The 26,690-nt window shown below is 40.7% G+C and overlaps 4 protein-coding genes across 10 annotated transcripts; 2 read left to right on the plus strand and 2 right to left on the minus strand.

The window, feature by feature from the left end:
• Window positions 1-209: 209 nt before the first annotated feature.
• ccdc12 (coiled-coil domain containing 12) lies at window positions 210-8,181 on the plus strand. Its single transcript, XM_085292283.1, has 7 exons — window positions 210-366; window positions 3,548-3,621; window positions 6,705-6,784; window positions 6,915-6,976; window positions 7,061-7,095; window positions 7,209-7,285; window positions 7,848-8,181. Exons 1-7 carry the CDS (start codon window positions 283-285, stop codon window positions 7,925-7,927), a joined length of 492 nt encoding a protein of 163 aa, XP_085148409.1. The 5' UTR covers window positions 210-282; the 3' UTR covers window positions 7,928-8,181.
• Window positions 8,182-8,639: 458 nt separating this feature from the next.
• On the minus strand, window positions 8,640-17,937 carry LOC146564464 (kinesin-like protein KIFC3). The gene is made up of 20 exons (XM_085292278.1): window positions 17,697-17,937; window positions 17,341-17,463; window positions 17,078-17,174; window positions 16,783-16,934; window positions 16,410-16,662; window positions 14,358-14,530; window positions 13,922-13,987; window positions 13,519-13,656; window positions 13,242-13,439; window positions 12,832-13,005; window positions 12,345-12,492; window positions 12,105-12,235; window positions 11,878-11,989; window positions 11,623-11,804; window positions 11,441-11,545; window positions 11,226-11,356; window positions 11,013-11,133; window positions 10,755-10,884; window positions 9,881-10,110; window positions 8,640-9,766 (listed from the first exon to the last, which is right to left on the minus strand). Exons 2-20 carry the CDS (start codon window positions 17,440-17,442, stop codon window positions 9,641-9,643), a joined length of 2,769 nt encoding a protein of 922 aa, XP_085148404.1. The 5' UTR covers window positions 17,443-17,463; window positions 17,697-17,937; the 3' UTR covers window positions 8,640-9,640.
• A 228-nt stretch (window positions 17,938-18,165) lies between these two features.
• LOC146564465 (transmembrane protein 276-like) lies at window positions 18,166-20,979 on the minus strand. Of its 3 annotated transcripts, none has more exons than XM_085292281.1 (3): window positions 20,898-20,979; window positions 20,694-20,801; window positions 18,166-20,443 (listed from the first exon to the last, which is right to left on the minus strand). In XM_085292281.1, the coding sequence occupies exons 2-3, from the start codon at window positions 20,781-20,783 to the stop codon at window positions 19,901-19,903; spliced, it is 633 nt and encodes a 210-aa protein (XP_085148407.1). In that variant the 5' UTR covers window positions 20,784-20,801; window positions 20,898-20,979; the 3' UTR covers window positions 18,166-19,900. The 3 variants fall into 3 exon arrangements, with proteins under 3 accessions (XP_085148407.1, XP_085148408.1, XP_085148405.1); XM_085292282.1 differs by having other exon boundaries at window positions 20,920-20,958; XM_085292279.1 differs by having other exon boundaries at window positions 20,694-20,970.
• Window positions 20,980-21,504: 525 nt separating this feature from the next.
• Window positions 21,505-26,465, plus strand: cep72 (centrosomal protein 72). 5 transcript variants are annotated; one of them, XM_085292284.1, is made up of 14 exons: window positions 21,523-21,606; window positions 21,845-21,972; window positions 22,450-22,642; window positions 22,724-22,832; window positions 23,727-23,878; window positions 23,974-24,032; window positions 24,113-24,155; window positions 24,441-24,641; window positions 24,721-24,902; window positions 25,022-25,115; window positions 25,211-25,389; window positions 25,476-25,602; window positions 25,675-25,786; window positions 25,935-26,465. In XM_085292284.1, the coding sequence occupies exons 1-14, from the start codon at window positions 21,531-21,533 to the stop codon at window positions 25,993-25,995; spliced, it is 1,716 nt and encodes a 571-aa protein (XP_085148410.1). In that variant the 5' UTR covers window positions 21,523-21,530; the 3' UTR covers window positions 25,996-26,465. The 5 variants fall into 5 exon arrangements, with proteins under 5 accessions (XP_085148415.1, XP_085148410.1, XP_085148413.1 ...); XM_085292287.1 differs by having other exon boundaries at window positions 24,549-24,641; XM_085292286.1 differs by having other exon boundaries at window positions 23,730-23,878.
• Window positions 26,466-26,690: the final 225 nt, after the last annotated feature.

Consider the following 26,690-nt stretch of genomic DNA (forward strand, 5'->3'; position numbering starts at 1 on the left):
CAACTAACATAGACCACATACATCTTATTTATAAAGTATGTTTTAATTATTTATTTGGGGATCGCATTATTGTAAGCAAGAGTTTGGTTTTTAAATAATTCTCGTTCAGATTTCAAGTGAAACTTACGGATGATTGTGATTTTAAAAATATGAACACAACAAATAACAAAATCACATGATGAGGCAAAAGGCATCGCAATCGATGTGCTCTATGGACTTCTTTTGTCCGATCAGGACAATGAGTAGATTTCAGAGAGAATCGAGCGGCGTGTGGCTAAAAACATGGAGCAAAGTGTTGGGTCGCTTCAGGAGCAGGCTCTAAAGAGGAAGGAGAGGCTAAAGGCTCTAAGAGAGAAACAGCTTCATGTAAGTTTCTTTTATGGCGTTGGCGGTATGTTGCAAAGTGTAGCACAGGCCACAGAAACCCCGTCATTTTGACACTGAGGTACCGTTAGCAGACTTAGCTTTTAGCTAATATTAGCATACTCGTGTGTAAAATCAGCCTTATTTTTAGCCCGTAGCTTTGTTAGTGAGCTGTCAAAGTTTCGATAAATTCGTTTAAATATAAACAGTTTTAGTAATTAATTGTTATTTTACTGGTATGTTTTGCATTTATTCTAATCTCATGTGATTGTTCTTGCACCGTGACATTCTCGTTGTGTTTTAGTTCGGTTTCATGTTAGGTCGCTGCTAGCGTCGACAGTTGAATTAAAACCGCTTCTCAAAGTCAGTTACAGTGATACTACATCAGATGCTGTACATTAACTACAGTCAGTTAGACTATAGATCATTTACGACCCAGTTTACAATACTGTGCAAGAGTCTTGGGCCATCATTTCTCCTTTTTGCTTCCACGGTAGAAGCTGTGTTATGGTTTGGCGCTGCAGGTCAGCCAGTGGTGTTAGGGATCTTGTCAAAGTTGATGGAGTTATGAAAAAGGAAAAGTAGCATTTTGTTCCCCAATGCAAAATCATATGGAAAGTGTCTCATTGGGAACAGGTTTGCTTTTCAGCACGACAGAGATCTCAAAAAGCTGCCAGTGCATTAAAAATATCACTGGATGGAAAAACACACAATGAAGCACTGTCAGTCAGACCAGATCTCAACATGAGGAGTGTGGGATCGTCTCGACAGAAACCAGAAAAGAAGACAGAGCTTTAAATGTCCTTCAAAAAGCCTGGAGAACTATTTCTGAAGACTACTTAAAGAAATGACAAGAATGCTTTCCGAAGAGAGCTCAGGCTGTGTTGAATAAAAGGGGTCATACCAAATATTGACTTTCAAGACTGTTAGAATTGTGCAAACTGTGCTTTCTTATTTTCCTATTAACATATCAAGAAATGAGGGTGGCTCAAAACTTGGGTGGGTGGGTATTCACTTCTGAAAAACGTTGCCCACACAGCTCGTTCATTCTAATCTTTCTTAACAATACATAAAATAAAAGAAATTAAGCATAAATGGATAAATATTCTTCATCACAAACTTCAACCTCAAACACTCATGTAAATAAAGAAATTGAAATGAATATCACAGTATCACCAAAAGTTAATTCTGTTCATCTGGACGTAGCGTTTTCAGTGGGAGAAACGTTTCATCACTCATCCAAGTGACTTCTTCAGCCTCAGCTGACTGCAGGTTTTCCCAATCTTATAAACAGTACATTTGCATAATGACTGAAACTAGCACCACTGAAGGAACAATGGGCTGGGAGGTCAGATACCACAGTATCGAGCCAAAGTTCAGGTTTTATTTGTCATATAAAGGCAATGAAATTCTTAGGCTCAGAGCTCCCTCAGAATGGTGCATAGAAATGTAAAGTTGCAGATAAGTAGCATTTGGGTAAAAATAAAATAAAGAAAATATATTTACTAAAAATACTGTAGCAGCTTTAGTGCAGAATTAATGGTATATACATGTAGAGTGTATCAGTGAATCAGGTGAGTGTTAGTGTATGTTTGTGTTGAGCACCCTGAGGAAGAAGAAAACAGTGATGATTGCCACTATAGTCTACATTTATCAAGTCACTATACTGTAGATGTATAAATAAATAGTTTTCAGATATTGTTTGTTTCTCATTTACTAATACTGATGCAGTGTAAATGGAACAAAAATAAACTTGCTAGTTAAAAAATGCATCATTTATGGTGAAAGTTGGAGAAACCTTGGTAAAAAAAAATACGGTAGGGTAAATTCGGACTCCCTGTTATTTGGAGGATTTTGAGTAAAGTATGCAGGTACCTCAGTTTTATTAAATATGCCGAGAATAAATCAAAGCAGTCAGTTGTGTAGTAAATTTAAGCAGTGTGTTAGATGTGTTTGAGAATGAGTTCTTCATCATGTACAATCAGAACTGATGCTGCATTTGCTTCAGCACACCTCGGCTCTTGGACTACAGGACTCAGACGGGGATGTTGCACCAGATTTTCTGTCACTCCTCCACAGGGCTGCAGTCTGTGTTGAACAATTTAAAGGTTACACAATCATTGTCCGCCACTATGGCAGAGTTTCAATTCTAGTTATCAATTCATTTAGCAACAGGAAGGCCCATTCAATGCGAAAGCTACTGTTTTGGAAGCTGGATCACAACTTTCACTAAGCAAACGTTATCTAGTTTTGCTAGCAACAGCCGATAAATGATCATTGACATTCCTGCAGTGTGTCGTTGTTTTCCGTTTGTGCTGCGCTTCAAGAATGAGCCAGTACCCTGAATTGTTCTAGCAGGTGGTCAGGAAGTCTCTTCAGGAAAATGTAAGCTGGGAGTGGTTTGATATCCTTTGTTACAAGATGTGACATGGGCTCAATATTGTGCTTTTGGAATTTCTGCAAGCCTTTTTCATTCTTCACTTACACTGTTGTTTACAAATGAAAGGTTTAGTGTGTGACACCATCTCAGATGCATCATGACTAGAAACAAAGCTTTAAATGATCAGGATGAGTAATCAGAGTTGGATTAGTGGGGCTGATTTTAAATTACACATAGGTGTAAATGTAAGTGCGAATTTTTGTCTTTCTCTCTGTGTTAGCCCTGCGACAGACTGGCGACCTGTCCAGGGTGCACCCTGCCTCTTGCCATATTGTAGTTGGGATAGGCTCCAGCAACCAACCCCCCTCCCACGCAACCCTGATAAGGATAAGCATAAGAGAATGGATGGAGTTCTCAGGGTTTATGAACTACTTCTCCTGAATAGCTCAGTGTCAAGAAATAATGCAGCTTAAAATGTAAATTCATTATTTGACTCTCAAATGACGAGTGACAACAAGCAGATATTAGTTTGTTTTTCTATGCAAACAGCACCATGTTTTTCTATGGTGCTGGAGCTAAAATGACCACATACATACCTTCACTTTCACCAGCCACTGCCAATACATTTCGTTTATGTAAATAATATAAAAGAAAAAATGATTTTCATTTTCTTATCATATGTTACAAAATGATTCTTCAGGGCAGATTACAATAATTTTTTAGTGTTTTTTTTTTTCTAGTTTGTACTCTAAGAATAATGAACAATTAATGCCGGTAATGTTAATAACTTTGATGTCCTTACAGGGGCGAGAGCAGGACGATGGGGAGCCAGAGAGCAAAAAAGCCACATTAGAAGAGGCCACTCAAGAGAAACACAGGTTGGTTTGCTGCACCTCCCACAGAAAACAAATGCCTGTTATCTTTTAAATATTCGTCATAAAAGCTTGTTACTGCGTCTCCACTCATTGCTGTTACTCGCCCCTTTAGCTGAGGCTTTTTAAGCTGTGCAAACGGAACTGAAACTGACTCACAAGTACATCATCAGAGCATTTATCTGCCCTTTATCTAGACACCAATGCATGTCTCGGTGTAAGTTGTGAAATGCAGTATTTACACTTGGCTGGATCCCAGCCTTGTGCTAGTAGCTGCTCAAATAACCTTCAGCTTACTCAACTTATGTGCGTTCATTTGTAGGAAGGAGCAGCCATCTTTCCTGTCCTACAGGACCTTTTTTCCATTGTTTATATTTAATGACTGCACTGACGGCACCAAGGGAGTGCCTCTGTTTTTCCTCCAGTCCAACAGGGCAGATCTCTTTCATGCGAATGAGAAACTCGCTGTAGGGTTAAGAGCCTAACTTAGACATTTGTCTGCAACGAAGGCTAATTATTGCTCAATGCAGTCTATAGGCTTTTTCTCTTTTTCTTTTTTTTATGTTTTAATTTGAGACTCATCTTTAGCAGGGTGCCAGTGTAATGTATCTTGGGATTGGTATTAAAATTTCATGGGGCATCAAATGACTAAACGAATGTATGAGGGAACAGAACAATCAAAATGTTTGTCCCAAGGTTATTCCAATTTTAATTTGTGAGAGCTTCACCAGTTTCAAATGTCAAAATGAATTCATTAAGATTGCAAAGAACCTTTTAGCTTCCTGTGTGATATCATGCATTCCTCCAAGCCTGTTCCACAAAAGGCACCAACCAAACCAGGCAGCTTTTCCTGTTAGATCTTGTTAGGTGTCAGGGTGTTTCCCTGTCTTTTCTTTTTTTAAAGATAGGTAAGTAGTTCTTGGAAATGGCAAACATGTTTTAAGAAATCTGAACTTGGAAATATTGTTGTTACATGTTAGTTTTTTGTTTTAATTTCACGTTTAAATTAAAGGATTTCTGGTAGCCTGGAATTATTTTTACTGGGGTTTGATGAAGCAGATAGCTTTATCAGTGCAAACATTTGAACACACTGCTGCACCTCCTCCTTAAAAACAGTTCACTCTAAACATTTTGAGAAAGCCAGACTTCGACCAGAGCTCTGAATTTATCACAGGTTCTCTTTGATGCTACGGTGTGCTTGAAGTGGAAATGTGTAAACACCGTCAAAAGGTTTGGAAGTGTAAAACTAAGAGACAGTCAGGAACAAAAAGCTTTTGAAGGGCGAAAATTTACATGAACTCTTTGTCCTGTTTTTTTTTGTTCTGCTAAAGGGGGTGTGGGGTTGGAGGCGGGGGGAGGATTCCTGATAGATTAGTGGGTTATAATTCCCTCGAGTCGTAGCACAGTTTGTCTGTGACAAACCCTCTTAAAAAAATAGCACAAAATCCCTGTGATAGACAGGTGACCTGTCGAGGTGTATCCCACCTCTCACCCAGTGATGGCTAGGATAGGCTCCAGCACCTCCACGACGTGGTCCTCAGATGATGACGCTGATGTTTCCTTTCTTCCCACTTACCTTGATGTTGCTCCCTACAGGAATTATTTTTTGTATTTTTGGAACTTTGCGTGCCACTTTAGCTCCATTCTTAGACAGTAGAGATTAGAATGACTTTGTGCTTGACGTTGTGACACTTATCCACCCTTTCCTCTGGCCCCGTATATACGTTAATTATTTAAACACAGTATAATGCATAATTTAGTTGAGGATTGTGCTAAATGTGTTCATGTTTCTTACATGTAGCAACATGTTTTGGGCTACGTTTGTGCCTGTTTAATAGCTTGTTAATTGTAGAAAGCTGTCAGAAGATAAGGGGTAACAGAAGAGCTCCAACCCAAGCTTCAGGATGCCTGAGGAAGACATGTTGTGCTATCATTTTGAAAGCATTTCTATTTATTTCAGTTTTACGTGATGAAGGCTGATAAATGACTGCTTCTACTAACCTTTGAAGTGTATTGTGGCTGCTAGGAAAACCTGCTCTGCTTGCTTTTAAAGCAGTTTATCAGTATACCTCTGCATATCACATAAATTTTACTGCAGTAACGATGTTTTAAATAAAGATGACATGTTAAGCTCATTACCAGGTCCATATTTTTCATTGTAGATGCTCCTACAATAGCTTTGCATGATTAACTATTTCAAATAGTCGTTTTTTTACCATATACTAGACTTTTGTGCACTCTTTGAGCTGACTTTCTTCTCATTGGGTGCCTTTTGCAAAGATGCAACGATTTAAACAGCAGGCTGTGCTCCTTTCAGATAAGTGCAACAGAATGTCTTATTTCTATTCGTTGTGTTTGCAGTTTTAATGCTAAAAAAAAAGTCCCTTTTAATAATCAGCTGGACAAACCAGCACAGTGCCTCCTTAAAACAGCCCCTTCAAGGTCTGATATGCTGGAGGTAGAGAAAGAGAGATGTGTGAATTAAAAGTGGACCTCAGGCGTCCAACCACAGAACATGACTAGCATTTTTGCCCACACCCATACAAGGCATTGGTCTGTCTTTTGGCAGCACCAGGAGTCTGATGAATGCATCAAGAGTGTACGCTCTCAAGCTTCATCACAAATCCACGTTAAGCTCAGAGCAGCTGATAACTCTTGGTTGGTGCTTGGGCAGACGGTAGTTTACCTCTGCCTCTGGACCCTCGGTTTAATCTGCAGAGATGTCAGCTAAGCTTGCCAACAATTCCTCCATGTGGAGTTGTGATGAAAGACGGTATAATGCAACATCAAGGGAAGAATTCCTCAGCTGTTTGCTGCTCTCCTGCCCGGCGGCAGGTGGAACATGTTAATCAGAAGTGTTCACGGGAATAAAGAGGGACATTATACCCAACCTTCTTTAGACATTAGATGTGCAGCTGTGTAGGGATTGCAGGTGGTCTTTTATGCTCTTTAGTCTCCGGTGGAGTATATTTGCCTACACTGCCACCTCCTGGAGGTCTAGAGTGTGGGTTAATGGTATGAAAAAAGCATTTTAAGAGCATTCAGACTTCTAATAGTAGTATCACATTAAGTGGTATTTTTTTCCACAGAGAACTGAAATTGAGGAATTACGCTCCAGAGGATGAAGAGCTAAAGGAAAGACAGGTGCCTAAAGCCAAACCAGCATCAGGTAAGAAATCTTCAATCAAAGGCGACCTTTAAAAAACATTTAAAAAACCCTTTTTGGTGTCAATGCTGCCTTACTGATTGTAGTTTTGACTCCTGTTGGCTATATAATGATAAGTATTTATTGTTTGCAGTGGAAGATAAAGTCAAAGATCAGTTAGAGGCAGCTAATCCAGAGCCCATCATTGAGGAAGTGGTGGGTACCCCTGTGTAAACGTGAGTTTTCTTCACTGAAGCATTTTTATCTGCCATGTTGAGTTTTTTCTTTTTCTTTCTTCAGGATTTAGCCAACCTTGCCCCAAGAAAACCAGACTGGTAAGACCTGTTTTCAAAATAGCTTTCCAAGCTGTACGGTGCATGATGAACTCTTGGTGTATTTTAAGATATTTCGTTAATGATTTTTTTAAAAATTGTAATTCTGGATTTAGGGATCTAAAGCGCGATGTGGCAAAGAAGCTGGAGAAGTTGGAGAGGAGAACACAGAGAGCCATCGCTGAGCTCATCCGTCAGTATTTCCTGTTATGTTTCTGCCTTTTATCACTACATTTTCGTGAGGCCACAGAGATGACGGTGCCTGAGCTGGGCATAATTTATTAGGCTAATTGCTCTGTGGTTGACAGACTCTGGAGGCTTGAAGCTGTCTGATAACATCAGAGGTGATCATAACTGATGAGTGATTCTAAAAATAGGCAAAATGAGAGATACATCACAGGTTTAAGTCGAGTAGGAGATTTCCCATATTTTTATTGTGCGTAACTGATTACTGAAGACCTTTATTTAAAAGCATTTAAAGTACAGGAAGCCTGGTTTTGTTTTAATGTGTATTAGGGACAGGTTTGTATTGTATGTTATTTCATCAAAAATATCAGATACATCTTTAAAAGTTAGTTTTAAAAAAATCATTATCCTCCTGTGATCTACAAGGCTGAATAAGATCTTACTTGGAAGATGGAAAACATTGTCTTAAGCTTATGATCGGAAGATGGAAAACATTGTCTTAAGCTTATGATCAGAGGATGCAGTCAATGAATGAGTCAGATTGAGTGTTTGTGTGTATGTCTTTCCAGGTGATCGTCTGCGAGGCCATGAAGAGGAGTTGGCCGGAGCCGTTGGAGCCATCGGAGCAGAGGCGGGAGATTCAGACTGAATCCAAGATGTGACAGAAAACAAGGAGACTAAACAGAGATGCCCAAGATTTACTGCAGCAGTCACATCTGGGTTGTGCATACAGAGGTGGATGATTTAATTGTGCAGGGAGTAAAGCAGTGTTTCCTGTCAGGTCTTCAGGCGAGTCATAGCTTCTGTCCTTGTAGTACATTCTGTATATGTGGGGTTTTTTTTGGAGATGCATTATTAATGTAACGGCCAATATTTTGTAAAATTAAAATATTGTTTTTTAAATTGCTGTCCATTTCATTTATAATTTTTGCTGCCTTAAAAAAACTGAGGAAAACAGACAAATGTAAATATAAACAAAAACAAAATGCAGTGATTTGCAAATCATAATCTCGTAAACTGATGTTTCCATAGAACATAAAAGTTTAAACTGGATAATAGCATCTAAATGACATTGATATGTCTCTTGCATCTTATTTATATCAGTTCATTTCAATTGTATTTGATATTTTTACTTTTTTTTTCTCCACCCCTGGTGAGCCTGAATCGGATAAGTGTAAGGAAATGGATTGATGGGCAAAAAGAAACTACACTACAGAGGCTCTGTGCCTCACATTGCACCTATTGCTCGGTCCTCCGTAAATGGTGTTCCATCAACATTTGACCAGAGATGTAAGAGCTACAACAGAAAATCCAAATGGAGATGGCATGTCAAATGCTACTGAGCATCAAATAAGAGAAAGAACACTTAAACACACATTTATTCAGAAAATGTTCTGAAAAGCATCATTTAGTGACACCTAAGCACTCATGGTAGTTACTGCAACACTAATGTCTTGCTACATTTGACTCAAAAGTTAGTTTTGAATCAGTGGGTGATAACATGACAAACAGTTATGAACAATAAGCTGTATTTTTGGTATGACATTCACTACTGCACGGACCTGAACTGAAATGCTCCTATCCTTTCACAATAAAGTGCATCTTTGATTTCAATAGGCCCAAACTGTCCTCGAGAAGGAGGATATTGCACAGCTGATTATTTTACCAGTCTAATACAAGGCCACCTGCTCCCTCCAACAGCTTCCCTCTTTACACAAAACTCTTATCAAAGATCTAAAAAGAAATTCAGTCACTGCTCATCTGAAACTCACACAAAAAAACTACACAAACATGTGACATAAATGTCATTGATATGAATAATAGCCCATAATAGACTCTCCTACACACTACAACCTTCAAAAATATACCACACTGGCGACGAAGCCTACAAACTACAGACATTTATAGCAGAATGACTAATACTGCAAAAAGTGAAGTGTTGATATTGTGGCTCTGGAAGCTTATCAAACCTGTATGAGCAGGTTTGTAGCTCTAAACACTGATGATCACAGGAAACGACAGATCCTGGATTTTTGCATTTAAGAAACTGAGCTAGAGTGATCAGAGGAAGCATCAAAGTTCTGACAGTGGGACGAGTTAGATGATGTTTTGGCACTCGGAGTGGAAGAATAAATACGCCTGCATGCAGATTTTAACAATAATAAAGGGAACAGAAGCAGAAAATGGCAAAGCGGAGAATAAAATCCTCAATACTTAACCTTGATTGCAGGCTGGCATTTGGTGCCAAGTAGACGCCTGCAGATTTAGCCCTTGAGCACGATTGCTCGTAATCTTGTTGATAGTGTGGAGTTTTCATTTGCTGGTACTGACTGATTCATTCATTGCTAGTGGTTCAAGGCTGTCAGTCACACTGTCCTCCACCCGATTCAATCTTCCTGGCAGCAGGACCCAGTTCCACCTTGCACACCCTCTGAGCAAACTTCAGCGAGCACAAGGTCTCTCCCACATTACTCTCCAGAGCAGAAACCTTTAGTAAAACAATTTGAACAAAAATGATGCTCCTTATAAGAATTTATATTTACTGTAAATGATCACAGGCTTATAAATCAGGTATTAAGTAGGACTGGAGCAGTAATCTTACCTGCACAACCATGACAGTCTTGCTGCCCTTTCCCAGGGAGTCTTGCAATAAATAAGTAAGACGGGAGTTCCTGAAGGGGATGTGTGTCTGCCGAGCCCTAAGTGCCTGAATTACGTCTCCCAGTGCCAGCAAAGAGCGGTTAATATTCTGGGCCTCTTTCAGCCTCTCTCCCTCTGCACCGGACTTCCACACCCTCTCCGAGCCAGCCAGGTCCACCAGGTTCAACTTGCCTGGGGAGCGAAAAAGTAATGTCAGCAATAAAGTCAGTCATTCCAACAAAGACTCATACCAGATGTTTGTCTTATACACTTAACCCCTGCTTCTCATCCCAACCTTTACACACTGATACCCGTGTGAAGAGACAGTTTTAAAGGGTAAATTCACAGCCTGCCCTCACCTAAATTTAAAGTAGGTATTAGACTGTAAACCATGATAATAAGTGATATTAAGTGGCTTGGACGAGTCAAAACTGCATTTTCTGTCAGAGTAAAGATGTTTAATTACACATTTAATTCCTGAGATATCTAAATGTAAGATAAAGGAAGTGAAATTTCACTAACACATCTACAAGATAAAGATTTTTCTACATGACAAATGTGTAAAATTACAGAAAGACTTCTAGTAGCTCACTGCCGCAACTGTCCCTCAATCATAAAACATAAAATAGCATAAATGGCTGTGGGGGTGGACTTGAACAAACTTGAAAAACAATACAGGCAAAAGTCCAAAAATGTATTCCCTCCTTTATATTTTCCAAAGCCGTCCAGCGGGCTGGATTGGCGTTTTTGATGTGCTGATTCTGACCCCCGCACCTTATGTTTGACACCCTTGTGTAAACGTTCCATCTTGAACCAGAAATGCATTAATAGCTGACCTGTGGTTTTGGAACCAGTGGCGAGGTCAGTGCCCTGAACAGTGATACAAAGCAGGGCATGGGAGCGGGAGCTGTGCTGGTTCATCTGAGTGCCAAAGGTAATCCTGTTCCTTCGGGCTGTTGCTAGAATCTGGATTAGCAATCAATCAATTAGCATAAGTGTAATCATTTTTCTAATGCTGAATCATAATTCAAAAAATTGCATCTGTGTGGGTGTTTGAAAACAAATAAAAAGAAGAGAAGCAAACATTTTTTTACCTTTTTGATGTGCTGAAAGCTCTTTACTTCGATGACCCTGAGGCCCGGCACGTGCAGCTGTCCTGTTCCATCCGGGTTGATCTTTATGTCCAGTTTCTCTCCATCTTTACTCAGCAGGTCTCTAAAATACAAAATACAAGTAGCCACATCTACAAGTGGTAGTTATTATTTAGGTAAGGCTCTATCGAAAGAAAAAAAAGAGGAAAGCTGTACCTTAGCACCTCATTGTAGATCTCCACAGAGCTGACTGTGACACTGTAAGACCACATGTCCTTCCTCTCCTCAATCTCACTGAAGAGATGTTTCAGTGCTCGCTGGTTGATACCTGGGTTTTCCACAGTACCCTGGAAATAAAAAGGGTACTTAGCTTGTATATTAAACCTTTAAATGTCTATTATGAGTAGCACGTACAGTAATCAGTGTTTTACCTCCATAGTGTAGGTTTTTCCAGAGCCCGTCTGTCCGTAAGCAAATATGCAGACGTGGTATCCATCGATGCAGGACGTCACAAGAGGTTCAATCTCCTGGAAGACCTGAGGAAACCAAAATAAAGGTTAGCGGTCTTCCCGCTGTACAATAATACTTCCTTTACACGTGTCATCTTTATTACCTCTTCCTGTGTGGACTGTGGGTGGAAGATTTTGTCCATTTCAAAGATGCGAGCCTTTCCTTTGCTCAGCACCGAGAGCGAGGACTCGTTGTTGGGGTCCGTCGTCACGACCACCGAGTGGTCCTCTCCGTGCTGGTCCTCCTTTAGCACTGGCTTCACGCGACACAGCACGCGAATGTTGCCTGCAAACAGGGAGCTCGCTCAGTGATGCTGATTTTACTTGGTGCGGCCAGTTTGAACCTTTCAGTGTTATACCTTTAAGCTCCACCAGCTGCTCGTGATACTTCCTGCGCAGTGCGACTTCTTTCCTGTATTTCTCCAGGAGATCTTTGTTGGCTTCAGACATCTCACTAATAGCAGCTGAAATCTGCAACATCAAAAGACAAAAAACAAAACAAAACCCAAAAACCCTCCATCATGAAACCTTTTGATTTGGTCAGATAGGCAAATTTATTAAACATAGTTCTCAAGGCACCACATACCTGTTTTTTTGCTTCGCTGATAGCTGCTCCATAAAACTCTGAGAAATTTCGAACCTGGCTCCTCAGGCTGGTGTAGTCTGTCTTCATAGAGCGTAAAGTTGGAGGAAGTGATGTCAGACGCTTCTGCAAGCCTGACAAAAGGCAAAAAAAAAATCCAGTTTTTTCAAATCCAGTTGCTTTTTTATTTCAATTCCTCTTGGAGAAACCAAGAGTTCTTTTCCTGGAGGTTCAGTTACTCACTGAAGAATTGGTCCTGCAGGTTCTGAAAGTGTTCTGCTGAGCAGTTTGCAGCAGCCTTCACAGCCTCCTCCTTCCTCTCCTCCAAGTGGCCGATCTCTTTCAGCAGCTCCTCTTTCAGTTTACTGATTTCTTGTTCATACGCCGCAATCTGTAAGAGGTTCAGCAGAGCAGCTTGTCAGTCTGTGAGCTCGACTGCTGCAGTATGTGCAGATTCTGCTCTGCAATCACTTCTTCTGTCAATGAAACTGTGAATTTCCAGCAGCAACACAGAAACATCCTCCTTCTGACTTTGATTATCCATCCTGTGATGATGTGTTAACTAAAAGGGGTGTTTTTTGATTTATACCTCTTTTTTTGGAACTTCTTCCACCCAACAGCTAACAAAGGTAATTCATTTCTTTATTTGCTGCTGCCTGTGACAAAAGCTCAAACATTGGTGGAGCACATTGTCCCTACTTGTGCAAATGGTACTGCCAATGTTCGTCACCTTGTGTTGCAGATTACAGCTGTATTCGTCTGACTTCCTGATCTGTTCCTCCAGCTGTTTGCACCGCTCATTCTGACCGGACAGCCTTTCGGACAACAACTCATTCCTCTGTCTGGCTTTGGTTAGCTGCTTTACTGTGGCTGGAGATTCCACCTCCACGGTCTGCGTGACATACTGGCAGAGAAGATACATCTAGTTAGGGGCATTTTCTCTAAAATAATATGAAAAGATATTGTCAGTATACCCAAATCAAATTATCTACATTATTAATTCTTTATATGTGTGTTTCTACTCAACAATATAAGTTACGAAATCAGTCACAAAGCATTTCTGTCATTTTCTTCATCATCTTGAAAAGTTTATGGCCATTGTTCAAATCCATTTAAAAAATTCTCCAAAATAAGATTTACCTTAATAATGGGCTCCTTGCCTCGCTCTCTATCCAACTCCAGCTGTAGGTCTCTCACTCTGTCCTCTCTCTTCCTCAGCTCCTCGCCTCTTCTCCACTCGCTTTGTTCACTCCGTCGCTCCATTTGCGACAGCTGCTCAGCACGCTGCTGTAGGGAGAGCTCCAGCTGCTGCACTCTGCCACGGAGGTTCTCATTTTCCTAAAGCAAAGTAGATTACAAGTTTAAGAAGGCCTAAACTGAATGTCTGTGAGCACTCAGCTGTGCTGGTCCCTCTCACCTTGATGAGCATGGTGCTCGACTGGGAGGGGATGGTTGAGAGCTGCTGCAGGAGGCCTTGAGTTACGCTCAGGCTCTGTTTCAGACTCTCATTCTCTGCTGACAGACACAGGACCCGCTTCTCCGAGTCTGTGGCCCCCTGAGGACATGAAACATAAGGCTGAGGACCAACATATTAACAGAAAAAATCCCATCATTTATCAGAAAAATGTCTATTTAGTATATGTATACATTTAGGTCAATGTTTTTTTTAAAAGTAATTTCTAGTTAAGGTTTTGTACAAGGCAATCAGACCACTGCTTGGCTATTTTTAACTTGGTCGTGTGGCAGCTCAGCTGATGAAGTGGACACTCACAAAGACTTGAGAAACGATTAAGTCAATAGTTTGACCGTGCAGCTCTTACAGTGGCTGTTCTCAGTCTTGACAGCTCCTCCTCACGCTCCTCGATGCAGCTCTTCAGCTCATCAATCTGTGCAAAATTACAAAACCATGTTTTTTTTACAGACATTTAAAACTAAAATTTACTTTTATTACATGTAACATAATGTCAAGCTGATGATTTATGTGCACATATTTTTTACTTTTTATATTTTGTGATATATTTTGAGAGACCCTTCCAGAAAGGCAGCATAGAATAGATAACAGAACGACAGCGTAACACCCAAGAGGATATGTTTGTGCTTTAACTGGATTAGCCTTTTTCAGTATATACATGCATTCTTAATAAAACAAAATCTAAAAACTCACTGAAAGTTAAAGAGCAACTTTGGATTTCAGGTGGCATTTTTTCTTGCTTAAACTGGTCTAGCCTAGGAGCTAACTAGTAAGGAGTGGTCTACCTGCTGTTGAAAGGTTTGTATTCGAGAGTGTCTGTCCCTTTCCTTCTGCTCCAGCTGGGAGTGCAGCAGACGGAGTTCTCCTCTCAGCCTACTCCTCTCACCCTGCAGGCCGTGCAGGGACTGCACCAGCCTGTGAACCCCAGCTTGTGCCCCTTCATCACTACTAGACTCACCTGGTGGACCAAATAACATCCATTATAATCATCAGCCTAAGCGCAAACAAGGTCTTTGTAAACATATTAATATTATGCCAGTCACAAATAGTCAGAATCAATAACATCTGAACTTCCACTCACTCGTTTTCTTTTTTAAATGCAGTAATTTTAATTTAATACCACTTCTACAGTGCACCTAAAAGCTTCCAAGTGACTGTAATATTAATGAAAATGAAAAGTGTGCTGAAAGCTCCCTCACCCACCATGTGAAAAATGCAACAACCTATTAAAAAAAGAGCCTATTGTCCAACAAGAACCTGAGCTGCATGCCCGACAGCTTTTAATCGCTTTCCTCCTCCTCAATGATTCATCGGGTTCTGTCACGTCTAATTTTCCTTGCTGGGCTCTTTGCTAATTTTATCAACGCGTTATGTCAGATTTCATTGCTGTATCAAAAAGAGGTGGTGGTGCAAGATATTGAAAAACAAAAAGGAGACGAGGCCACAGCTGTGAATTAGTGGTGCAGGCGTAAATGTGTTGGCAAGCACTTGAAGCTGCAGAGGTACTAATGTAACGATGTGAATTTTAAGACAGCAGCTTGAAATGGTGCATGAAAATGTATGTTAAACTCTGATAAATGTCATCTGCATGCAGGGCAAACCATTCGGTTTAAATACTGAATGAAAGATCACAGACAAAGACACAAACTGGTTTACCTGCTGCACACCCAAGAGGCACAGAACCAGTCCTGCATGACACTAAACAAACAAACCAGACAGACTTGTAACCCTGGGACGTAGGCCTTGGGCTATTTTAGTCCAGCACGTTTACACGTGCTGCCTAGCATGTGCCCGACCTTGTAAGTGCATTTGCAGGAAATAAAACAGCACTAACAGCCCTGTTTTATTCATGACAAAGAGTCACTGAGTCGCTACACAAGTACCACAAAGTCTCACCGCATACTCACATATCTTTATGCAGAAACTACAGAGCCAGCACTCAAGGCCTTAAACACGCCTACTTATAGAGATGCTTATAATCTGGTTTGGGTTATCATGCATATTGAGGTATTCCTCTGAGGCTATATAAGTGAGCTTGAGATCTACAGAGCTGTTAACAACCTGACCATATGCACAACACCGAGGGAGAGAATACACTGCTGCGATGTCAAAGAGCCATTTGGTCAAATCTGAAGCACATCAGATACAAACATCTAAAGCTCTGCGGTCAGTTGCAGCTGTACAGTGTCTGTCTGGCTTCTGTGACATCATTACTGCCAAACGTCTTGCATCCTAATAAATCTGATTAACCTGTTTTTCTACAAAAGTGCTGCCTCGCATGTACTTTGTGTTCCCAGTTAGATAAAATCAAACTCTTTTCTAAAGCTGGGTAGGTGGACAACTTAAAAGGCACACACCCACATTAAATGTAGTTGAACTACATAATACCCCATGACAATGAACCAAAACACTTAGTCATCATGCTTTAAATCTCTCGTTCTCAATGCTCTTCACATTTTTTAAGCAGTAATGGAATATTGTAGAATTTTCTCCACTGTAACAGAGAGAACATGAGCCCTGTCTCATTTAAAATACAGAACCTAGTCCATTCGTTTTCATTCATTGTCCTGCTAATTCATCTTCCTCCAACTACCCACTCTGGAATCTCATAAATCTACCTTCAGACATGTGTAATTTTCACCACCTCTTTTCCCACCAGCTGAGTGGATGGGTTTATTGAAACAGCCCCTTGACCTTTTCCTCATTTTTGTCTCACACACTCCATGACAATACACCGCAATCTCACGTTCCCCTTATTTTCCCTTCCCCCATCGCTCCTTCCCTCCCCCCTCTATCATATCTCCTCCTTTTCTCCAACCTCATCCCAGCTCTCTCACCCTCGCTCAGTGGACTGGGGCACTGTTGCTGGCTGATGGCCTCTTCCAGACTGCTGATGATGCTGTTCTTGTCCCGGAGACGCTGGCGGTAGGAGGCTCGGAGAGCCTTCATCTGGCGGCGGTGCTGGACTCGGTGCCTCTTCAGCTGGACCCGGTACTGGTCAGCCTGCTGCTGCAGTTGCTGGAAATGGGAGTACTGCTCCAGAAAACTCAGCAAGTGGGACATCACTGCCACCAGGGGAGACTCTGCCAACTATGCAGCGAAGAGCGCACACAAACACACGCACATAAACCTTAGTAATGTGCAGAATGCCCCGGTTTGGGGAAATCGAGCTCGTGTTATTCTGTCCTACATCAGTTGGACACTTGTTACCTTTCCTGTTGTTTCGAGCTGAACCTGGGAAGCTCTTCTCTTCTCAGCATCCTGCTTGAAAGATAGAAAAGCGGCCAGAGGAGTGCAAGCTGGGATGTCAGGGGTGTCTTCCACATCTTCATCGCTCATTTCATCTGTGTCACTGCTGCTGCCTGGATGACATCGCATCACACAAGCAATAGAGTCAAGGAATGTATGTACTTATTGATCTCTTGTAGACAAAAACAAAAGTGTTATTCCTAAATACTTTCATTTTATGGTTAAAAATGCCCTGAAAGACTATTTGAGCACCCACTTGATTCACTAAAGCGAGCACAAGCTTTTTTTCCCACTTTGGGGGTGTGGCCATCTCTCCTCCTGCTCCTTGTTTCCATGGAAACAGGTCCTGGCTCCTGAGCACAGCATCATATATAAGAGTCAGTAACACAGTAAAATAGACATGCATACAGCAGCATTGTATACATCCTTTGTTAGTGAGCTTATGGCCTGCATGTTCCCCCCCATTTATTTATTTCAATCGAGAACCCCCGAGGCTGGACATGATATGGCTAGACGTACATCTGGGGAATCTCCACACGCCCCTTCCAAGGCTTCCTCCTCCTCCTCCTTCTTAAAGACAGTGTAGAAGATGTAGACCAAAAGGGAGTAAAAGGCATACATCTCCACGCTGCCCAAGAGTCTCTATAGATGACAAATGAGGTCATTAATAGCACGCATCTTTACAAAGGTGGAGAAAAGCAGAATTTTATTTTTGTACTCTTATACTAACGAAACATTTAATATCAATGATTTTTAAAGGTTACATAATAACAAAATCTAGTGCAAATACACAATGACTTCTACAGAGGTGAAACATTGTTTCTATTGTAACAATCGCTCTGTTCCATCACAATAAAACGCTTCGACTTCTTTACCTTATCAAATGAATTCTCCTCTTTGGTGTCGACTCTCCGACATTCCAATCGTTCGTGTTCCACTTTCAGCTTCCATCTGTATTCCCAGTGATGACTCTTCCCATGCAGCTCTTGTTCTCAGAGCTGCAACAGCATCTCACAGCTGTGTGCAGCTCCTCTGTGCCTCCTTCCCAACCGTCCTCTCCTCTCTCCTCCCCTTTGCTCCATCTACAGGCTGCATCTGCAGCGAGCATGCTCAGTGCAGTTTCCCGATGCGCTGCAGTGGTGAAGTGACAGATACAGGCAGTCATGGAGACAGATTGAGGTTGTAGGTTTGATGCCAGCGGTCGCAGTCAGGGGTGACAGTGACCATAAAAGGTGCTCGGAAAAATCAGAAGCTGCAGCTTCATGCATCTGAAAACATCGGAATGGTTTCAAGGAGTAAAAAAGTGGTTTAACAATGATAGATAGCACAACAGTGAGATGGCTGTCAGGTTTTACATGTTTGTTTATTTAACAAGTTAAATACAAAATGTCAAACTTCTAAATGGTCAAAAAATAGAAAACTAACACTTTAAAAGGCAACAATTACCATAACATTTTGGATTTCCCACAAAAATGCTAAAAAGCATCAGTGTTCATCTTTTCCCTGAAGACTGACATAGGCAGTCCCAGAGAAAGGCACAGATGCTTGCACATATACTGCAAAAAGGAAAAACTGCTGAGGAAGCTGCTCACACCCCTGAAATCTTTAGGGAGCCTCTGCAGCGTCCACTACAAATGACTGTAAGGAATATCAATATCTCACAAGGTCAATGTAAATGACATGGGACACAGTGAAACGAGGGTGGTTTAAACAGGCCAGGTTGTTTCAAGTACCAAGACAGCTGATACAAACCAAGAAAGTTTTTTTTTCCTTTTTTAAATTAACTGATAAGAATCAAACAGTTGTGATGAGATAAGGGCTGGGCCAAAACCTTCAGCCACTGCAGATTTTTTTTTCTTAAACAGACATCGTGCTGAGTTTGCAGAACAAATATCACCCAGACTCTGAGGCAGCTGGAAACCACAACATTAAAACTGTTAGAAGAGCCGGAAGATGGAAGAACACTGCTAAAAAGGAAATTCATACAGGAAGTTCAAATATACAAATGACATCTTTAGAATAGTCAAACACAACATATGTTAAGTAGACTTCTACAAAAAGGGTATCTTCAGTCATGGTCTCTTGGTTTGGCTGTATGTTCCAGAAAATGCAGAGGCAAGCAAAAACAAGCATTACAAAAAGGACTATTGTAATATTCATGCTGTGGTACTATCATGCTGGAAAATTTTCCCATCTTTAATTTCATCCAGAATTATTTCTTTAATGTTTGGAAATTCTTCTAAATTACTGTTTATATTCTTCCCTGTTTAAAACTATGCTTTCCTTTAGTACATGTGCTCTCTGAGACGATGAACCACAAATCCTGATGCTTTTCCCTGAATCTCCCTATATCGCTTATTTATTTTTATAGGAAATAGGAATAGGAAATCCCAGTCACCCTAAAATCCAATTTTTAAATCCTATTAAAAGTTTCAGCTTCCCACACCCTCAGCTGGCACCTTCAGTTTCTTGGGTTTTTTAATAGATACGTTTCAAATTCATAAATCATGTTTAACTTTTTGGTACCGCCCTCAACAACCCCCCACCCGCAAACTTATTTCTTACATCCTTGATTCCTCTCCTAGTGAGGTGAGGATAAGACATCATCACACACATAGAAACAGTATGGGTCTTACAGAGCAGATAGACAAAGGTCAGAGGAGACAAGGAGGCAAAAGGTAGAGATATGAGACAAGCCCACAACAAACCCCCTTACCTTCAACACAGGATTTTTTAACCAGTTCTTTTAACTTGGGATTAATTTACACAAGTATAATGTTTGTTTTTATCAAAAGGCAGTGTGCATAGATTTCACTTAAATAAAGTAACACAGACTCACTGTCTTTACTACATACATGCTTACTGCCATGTTTCATTTACTCCCCAAAAGCTCATTATGAGCCATAAAAATGCTGCATGATGATGCAGGAAAAAGATAAATGTCAAATCCTTGAGAAGGCTGAACCAGCTATTACTGGAGCTATTATTTATTATATTGACACATTAATAGGCATATTAGATTTCTGCATTTTTCTAGTTTGTCAGTCACATCTGTCACAGTCCTAGATACCAGAGATTTCTATGAACTTAAATAGACAGCTTGGTCAGTCACATCAAACAGAAACTTGCCAAGAGCAAGAGTTGATACCCAACAGCCTATAAACAGTGACCCCTTTAAAAGCCACTTCATCAGTCCTTCTGTAGCAGCTGGAAAAAGCAGAGGAGCAAAAGTTTTTGTTCCAAACCTCTGAGTCAGCAGTAAGGGGAGGCTGAGGGCCATGCTCCCAAAGGCCCCTGAAGCATTACCAGCAAACAAACACACCATCAGGCAGCAGGAGAGGGATGATAGGCCCAGACAGCGAGTCATAATTGTGAGAGTATCTGCTGAGAGCCAGTCAGAGAGTCCGAGCAGCAGGCAAGAACCACAGAGGAGAATCTGTGCTGTGTTATGGTCCTGACTGAGCCAAAGGAAATCAAAGGAGACCAACACTGGAGCCAGCACCTCAGCAGCCCATTCTGCTTCTCTCTGCAGGGAGGTTAGGTACGGGCTGGAGGGATGCAAGAGGGAAATTGCTGCAGAGATCCCAAGCAGAAAGAAGCCTACTGAAGGTGCTCTGTGGACCTGCAGAGAGAGAATGACCAAGTTTGATACTGGCTGGATAGATAGATTCACAAATGTCAAGTGAAAGATTTACGGTTTACTGCTAAAAGTTAGATGCAAAAGAAAAAGAAAACTAAAATAAAGGGAAATAGCTGAGGAAAGAAGGCCAAACCCAAGGATATTAAGTTTACTATCATTTATTAAAAGCAGAAACTACTCATTTACTACAAATAAATGTCCACACACAGATACTACATTGAGTGATACCCACCTTAAATAGTTTGTAAGAGGAGTGGAGTGCAGTGGCTGTCAAAATTATGTTGAAACATGACGTGACCCACTCTGTTAGATAGGACGCCATTGATCCTGGGAGACACGGCTAGAGAACACCAGGAAAATTACAGTCTTAATCAGCGTCTTTTTAGTTAGCTATTAAAACTGGAGACGGTGTCAAAATTTAAAAAATTTCACTGACAAACAGAGAAAACAATCAGCACCAAACTTTAGATAGGAACCACAATTGTAGCAGGAACAGCGGCCGTTTGTTTTGACACGTGACAAACAAGGATTTGGCAATGCGCAGGCGCAAAATGGTGCATTCATGGCCATTCGTAAACCCTGCAACTATTCTAACCAAAATGACCACCAGGTTTGAAATGCTTTACGGATTACTTGATTATTTCTCATCTTTTTTTGAGCCCGTGTTTTATACAGATATCTGAAACAATGCAATTTTGTTTTCAAAAAATCTGAAAGCTCTCATTAATTAGCTGAATATGTTTGGTCGAACTAAAAAATATTAACCTGCATTTTCAAAGTTATATTTTAATATGTACACTCAAACTCTCAATAAACTGACGTCTAACAACTTTAGCAAATAACAAGAAGTAGTAGTTAATGAACATACATCACTTTGTGATGTATGTTCGTGATCTTTTATCTAGAAATGTGCTATATAAATAAAATTTTACTTACTTACTTACTTACTTACTTACTTACTTACTTACTTACTTACTTACGGTTTGTATAAAACCTCCAGTAACAAAAGTGAAAGAGGAAAGACGGTATTTATTTTTCAGGCCATGAAGGCAGCAGAACTTCGAAAAGTATGGCGGCGAAGTGTTTGACAACACTAACAGAGCAGTGGATACGTGAAAGATTAAGGCTAAAACACCCGTGTCTCGGTAACTTTACATCCAAGCTAATATATACACTATGTAGGAGTAATCAGCAGCTAACTTTAAGGGTGAGACAGGGACATCAGACATTTGCTGTTGGAAAGTACTGTAGCTAGATACTCTGCCAGGCCAGAGCATCAGTAGATAAGCTAACGAGAGCTAGCGTAGCAATAAATGCTTCCTGCTCCAGACCACATCACCTTAACATCTTAAAGTTATTACTTTTTAAATTTTGTTTAAATAGGCGACGTGCGGACATTGAGCCTTCCGGGGACATGTGAGGAGAAGATCAGACACCTGGGAAATGGTCTGAGTAACTTTATCCGTCTGAAATCTCTGGATCTCTCCTGTAATGCACTCGTTTCAGTTGAGGTTAGTTTTAGATTGTTTTTAAAAAAAAATGGAATTCACAATTTATACTACTACTGAAGAAAGAGTCAGAGTTTAATAATTATAAATGATTAAGTGCAGTAGTGGTGTATAAACTATTTGATAGTTTGAGCAATCTCCCTCTAGGAATTTGAAGACATTTGTGAGTCCTCGTTGAACATGCTAATCACACTAGATGCAGTCTGTGTTGGCCTAACATGTAGTTACATTTCTAGGGAAGCTGCAGGGTTTCGTGGGGGGGGGGTTATGGTGGCTAGTGTTTAAATTACCCACTGAAGTATAAATCCCATGTAAGCCTATTGCAGCACACCTAAGATTACCCTGAACACTAAAACTGCATGTTCTTATGCTGATATCGGCCAATACTGTATATTTTGTACATCAAGTAATATAATATATTGCATGACTAATAATATTTGCAGAGTCTGTATCTTAACCGTTCTATTGGTTTGTTCTCAGGGTGTGCAACATTTAAAAATGCTACAGAGGCTGATCCTCTACTATAACTGCATACCTTCTCTTGAAGAAGTGAAAGTACTGTTTGAGCTGCCATCATTAAAAGAGTTGGACCTCAGGCTCAACCCTCTGGCCAAAAATAATCCACAGTACCGCCTTTACTTGGTGCATGCCATGCCCACCCTGCGCAAGCTAGGTAAGATGTTGTTTTGTTGCCCAGAATTTGCTCATCTCATGTCAGGTTTTAAAATAATAAGTTCTCCTCGTTGATTTACAGATAGCTGTTCAGTCAGAGATGCTGAGCGTAAATCTGCCTTGATGCAGTTCTCTTCTGAACTTCTTCCTCAGCAGATGAGCTTCTCTTTGAATCTGATTGATGATCGAAGGTATGCTGAACACAAAATCCTTAATGTAAATGAGCTTCAGCTCATTCTGTTTGATGAAAGAGTCAAATAAAGATCTGATACCAGATTTATAAGTAATATATTTTTGAAAATACTGTTTTTCTCTTATACACTCATGGACACTTTATTAGTTACACCTTACCAGTATTGATTTGGACCCCTTTTGCCTTCAAAACTGCCTTAATTCTTCATGGCACAGATTAATCGAGGTGCTGGAAACATTCTTCAGAGATTTTGGGACATATTACACGATAACATCACACAGCTGCTGCAGATTTGTCAGCTCCACATCCATGATGTGACTCTTCATTTCCACCGCATCCGACAAATGTTCTATTGGATTGAGATCTGGTGGTTGTGGAGGCCATTTCAATACACTGAAGTCACTGTCACGACCAGATTGAGATTATTTGAGCTTTATTTGAGCACGAGCCATAAATCCAGTGAGTTGTGGCCATGTTAACAGCTGATTCGATATTTACATTAACAAGCAGTTGAAAAGGTGTACCTAATACAGTGTCCATTGAGTGTATGCTGTTGTTCATAAAACAAGAATTTCTTCAGACCAGCAGCACAGGCAGCTACCGAGAAATGATAGTAAGGAGATTAAGTAAGGCTTGACAAAACATTGCTATAAAGTGATCCTTTTCATTTTTAATGATGAGGTTTCGTGGGTACATATGTTGAATTGGCAGAAAAAAAGAAACAGAAATGTGTGCCCACATTGACAGTTTTATGAATCAGAATCATAAGTAGATTTGTTGCAGTTTTATGCATCTTCGGGCTGGTGGAGCACATGAAAATGCAGCGAGACGAGTCTTCTCAACCTCGGTTGCTCGAGCGGCACCATTTGCTGTTTCATTTGTGGTTTTTCAGAAGCAGTGATCGCAGACCAGCTTTAACTGACCGCTTAACCAAGAGCCTTTCTGTCCTGACCGACACTCGTGATATTGAGCTGAACTTTGTTGCCACAAATGATGGAGAGCAAAGTGAAGCTGTCTCTGTGTCATTTCACAAGGAGGCCGATGGTAAGATGTCCAACTCCAAAAATCAAAATCAAACCTGACTAATTCATGTTTCTTTGTTTTAACTTCTGATAAATCCAAACCATCCACTGTTTCAGGTTTCAAAGAGAAAGTTTCTGAAGATTTTAGAAAACAGATGAGCTCAACTCCCAAACAGGTGCTTTTATTGTTACTACAGATTAAATAACATTAACAGTATAAAAGTTCATTATGAAGTAGCTCTGTTCTTATTTTTAGGAAACTGCTAAATCCATCCTCAGGTATCCACTTACTAAAACTGGTAAGCCTATTTTTCTAGTTTAGGAGAGTGCAGTTTTTTTCTATGTCAGTATCTTATTAGAATTGAGATCGCAGAAGAATTATGAGAATAAAGCTTTCTTTGAAGGTAAGAAATCCTTATCAGTAAGCAATTATGAAAACAACGTGTGACAGTGTGTATAATCACCACTAGGTGGCGACATAACTCTTTTCCTGTGTTTTTTTTTTAACACAACGTGCTTGTCAAAGGTCGATTAATATCACTGGGATTTTTTTTTATGTGTGTGTGCCACATGTAACTCGTCAGATAACAGTGAGTCCAAAGGGTCACAGATGAAAGATCTGTCTCATCAAAAAAGCTGCACCTCAATAAAAGTGCCTGAAAGACCAAAAGTGTCCTTTGGCCCCTACATAGAGCAACGTAGACCTGCTCATGGAAACCCAAAGCAAAAGGACTCTCCCAAACAAACCAGACATCCAGCTAAAGGGCATTTTACCCCAAATCCAGGTAGGAAATAAATTTGTGTTTAACAAAATCCCTGAGCTATGATTTCTTTATTCATTCCACATTTTGTAATTTTTACCAGATGAAAGCCTCCGTCACAGTTCCTCATTTATTAATATCCGGCCTCCCAGTCCACGACGCCCTGGTTTGAATCTGTCTGACCCTTTTAACCCCATCTTGCATCCTCCACGACTAACCTACTCCAGCTTCAACAAAACAGACGGGAGCTCCAGCCAGCCTGGGCAAGCTGAGAAGAAAAAAAAGGTTGGCAGCTATTTCGGTCCTCTTACTGATTTGCAAATGACATCGTGAATCATTCCTCATTCATCTGCAGGGTTTTCCTTTGCACATCTATTCATGGAATCTCTGAACTCTCTTCCCAGGGTAGTTATAGGAAACCCCTGGAGATGCTCCTCAACCTCGTGGACAAACACTGGACAGGGGAGAGGTCACTGCATCAAAACAACAACTTCCTGTGTAAGTTTGGACTTTTGGTTTTGAGGAATGCGCTATCTGATTACAGAAGCCTGAGATAACGAATGTCTTCCTATCATCTCTATTTTTGGCCTCAGCTCAGGCAGTCCAGATCCTCTCCATGATGGAAAGCGATATTTCCAGTCGGGAAACTGAGGTCAGGACCTTACGGCGGGAAGCTGATGCACTTCGCTTTCAAGCGGCAGCACGAGAGGAAGAGCACAAAACTGAAGTGCACAACCTCTCCGCTCAGCTGGAGGAAGCTCGGAGAGCGGTGGTGAGTTGATCCACCACTCAAACACAACACCAAGCTTTAGAGAACCATAAGAGTAAACTTTATTCACAGTGTTCACTCTAACACAGGGCAAACTGAACGAGCAGCTGAGGGTCGTTTTAGAGGAAAACGTTGCTCTGCAGAAGCAGCTCATCAAGTTAGAACGCCAATATCTGAAATCTATGATGAAAAGCTCACATGTGTCTCAGATCAGAGGTGGGTGTACTTGCCACTGTGACATAAGCGAACATGCTGCTTTCCCTACTAAGTGTCCCAGTTTGTGTTTAGAAGCTCAGGCCGAAGTAGAGGAACTGAAGAAAGAGATCGAGGGGCTGAGGAAGAAAGTGCAGGAAGCTGAGAAAGTCAAAGAACTTTCAGATATGCTGCAAGAAAGCCACAGGTAAGAAGATAATGCTGTATTAGTGCTGACAGTTGATTTTGTTGTACCTACATGCTCAGTGTGAGTAAACTGATGTAATCTCAATCTCAACTCACCCCCTTGTTGGCTGGTTTTGTGATTTAAATGTGTCTGTGTTTGTGTTCTGCAGGTCTCTGGTGGCTACAAATGAATGCTTGTTAGCAGAGCTGAAGGGAAGTGGGGAACATTAATGCAGAATTTGAACAAAGAGATGCATGCCAGGATAAAAATATCAAAGCAGGACTATGCCGACCGTCATATTAGCATGTGCCAGCAAATATAAACTGCTTAAATTATTTTATTTTTAAAATTACTGCAGATTACTGCAAAATTGTAGTAAGTGCTATACCTTTTTTTATTTTATTCTTTTTTATAAATGTTTCTATTATTTAAAAAAATGTGCATAAGCTGCATTTACTCGATGTAAACAGTAACGGGGAAAGGCAATTCATTCAGGAAGCTTTGTGTATGAGTGTGTGACAGGGCTGTTGTATTAACAAATGATTTTCTGGGGGGGTGTTAGTGAAAAGGTCATAATGCATTTCCTGGATCTGTGGCGGGATCGTCTCTCTTTTGGCTCCTTTTTTAGTTTTTTTTCTGTTTGTAGGTCAGTCTCCATCTGCTTTGCACGCCGCAGTGGAATGAATGCATCTAGATTCCAGCTGCACTGTGACTTTATTTATACCTCTGCCTTCGGGCTGGAGAGATGCACAGGCAGACATGCACTTTCCTCTTGCTAACACTAAATCAAGCCCTGGCAAACCAGGTTAGAGGTTTGGATGCTACACAAGCTGAATGTCTTCTTTTTCTTTTTATATGAATGTTACAGATCGTTGGTTGGTACTACTTGTAGGGAGTAAACTCCACAAAAAAAGAAAGAAAAGAA

This window comes from Mchenga conophoros, linkage group LG11 (assembly GCF_057382185.1).
Source record: "Mchenga conophoros isolate Kocher_MC1m ecotype Shallow Benthic linkage group LG11, M_conophoros_male_GT1.1, whole genome shotgun sequence".
NCBI lineage: Eukaryota > Metazoa > Chordata > Actinopteri > Cichliformes > Cichlidae > Mchenga > Mchenga conophoros.

Coding starts and splice junctions, on each gene's coding strand:
- cep72 (XM_085292284.1), top strand. CDS start 21,531: ATGGCGGCGAAGTGTTTGACAACACTAACAGAGCAGTGGATACGTGAA. Junction 21,973..22,449: donor ATGCACTCGTTTCAGTTGAG/GTTAGTTTTAGA, acceptor GTTTGTTCTCAG/GGTGTGCAACATTTAAAAAT. Junction 24,033..24,112: donor TGAGCTCAACTCCCAAACAG/GTGCTTTTATTG, acceptor TCTTATTTTTAG/GAAACTGCTAAATCCATCCT.
- ccdc12 (XM_085292283.1), top strand. CDS start 283: ATGGAGCAAAGTGTTGGGTCGCTTCAGGAGCAGGCTCTAAAGAGGAAG. Junction 367..3,547: donor TAAGAGAGAAACAGCTTCAT/GTAAGTTTCTTT, acceptor ATGTCCTTACAG/GGGCGAGAGCAGGACGATGG. Junction 7,286..7,847: donor AGCCATCGCTGAGCTCATCC/GTCAGTATTTCC, acceptor ATGTCTTTCCAG/GTGATCGTCTGCGAGGCCAT.
- LOC146564464 (XM_085292278.1), bottom strand. CDS start 17,442: ATGTATGCCTTTTACTCCCTTTTGGTCTACATCTTCTACACTGTCTTT. Junction 16,663..16,782: donor AGCTCGAAACAACAGGAAAG/GTAACAAGTGTC, acceptor TTCGCTGCATAG/TTGGCAGAGTCTCCCCTGGT. Junction 10,885..11,012: donor GCTTTCAGCACATCAAAAAG/GTAAAAAAATGT, acceptor TTGCTAATCCAG/ATTCTAGCAACAGCCCGAAG.
- LOC146564465 (XM_085292281.1), bottom strand. CDS start 20,783: ATGGCGTCCTATCTAACAGAGTGGGTCACGTCATGTTTCAACATAATT. Junction 20,444..20,693: donor CCTCTTACAAACTATTTAAG/GTGGGTATCACT, acceptor CTCTCTCTGCAG/GTCCACAGAGCACCTTCAGT.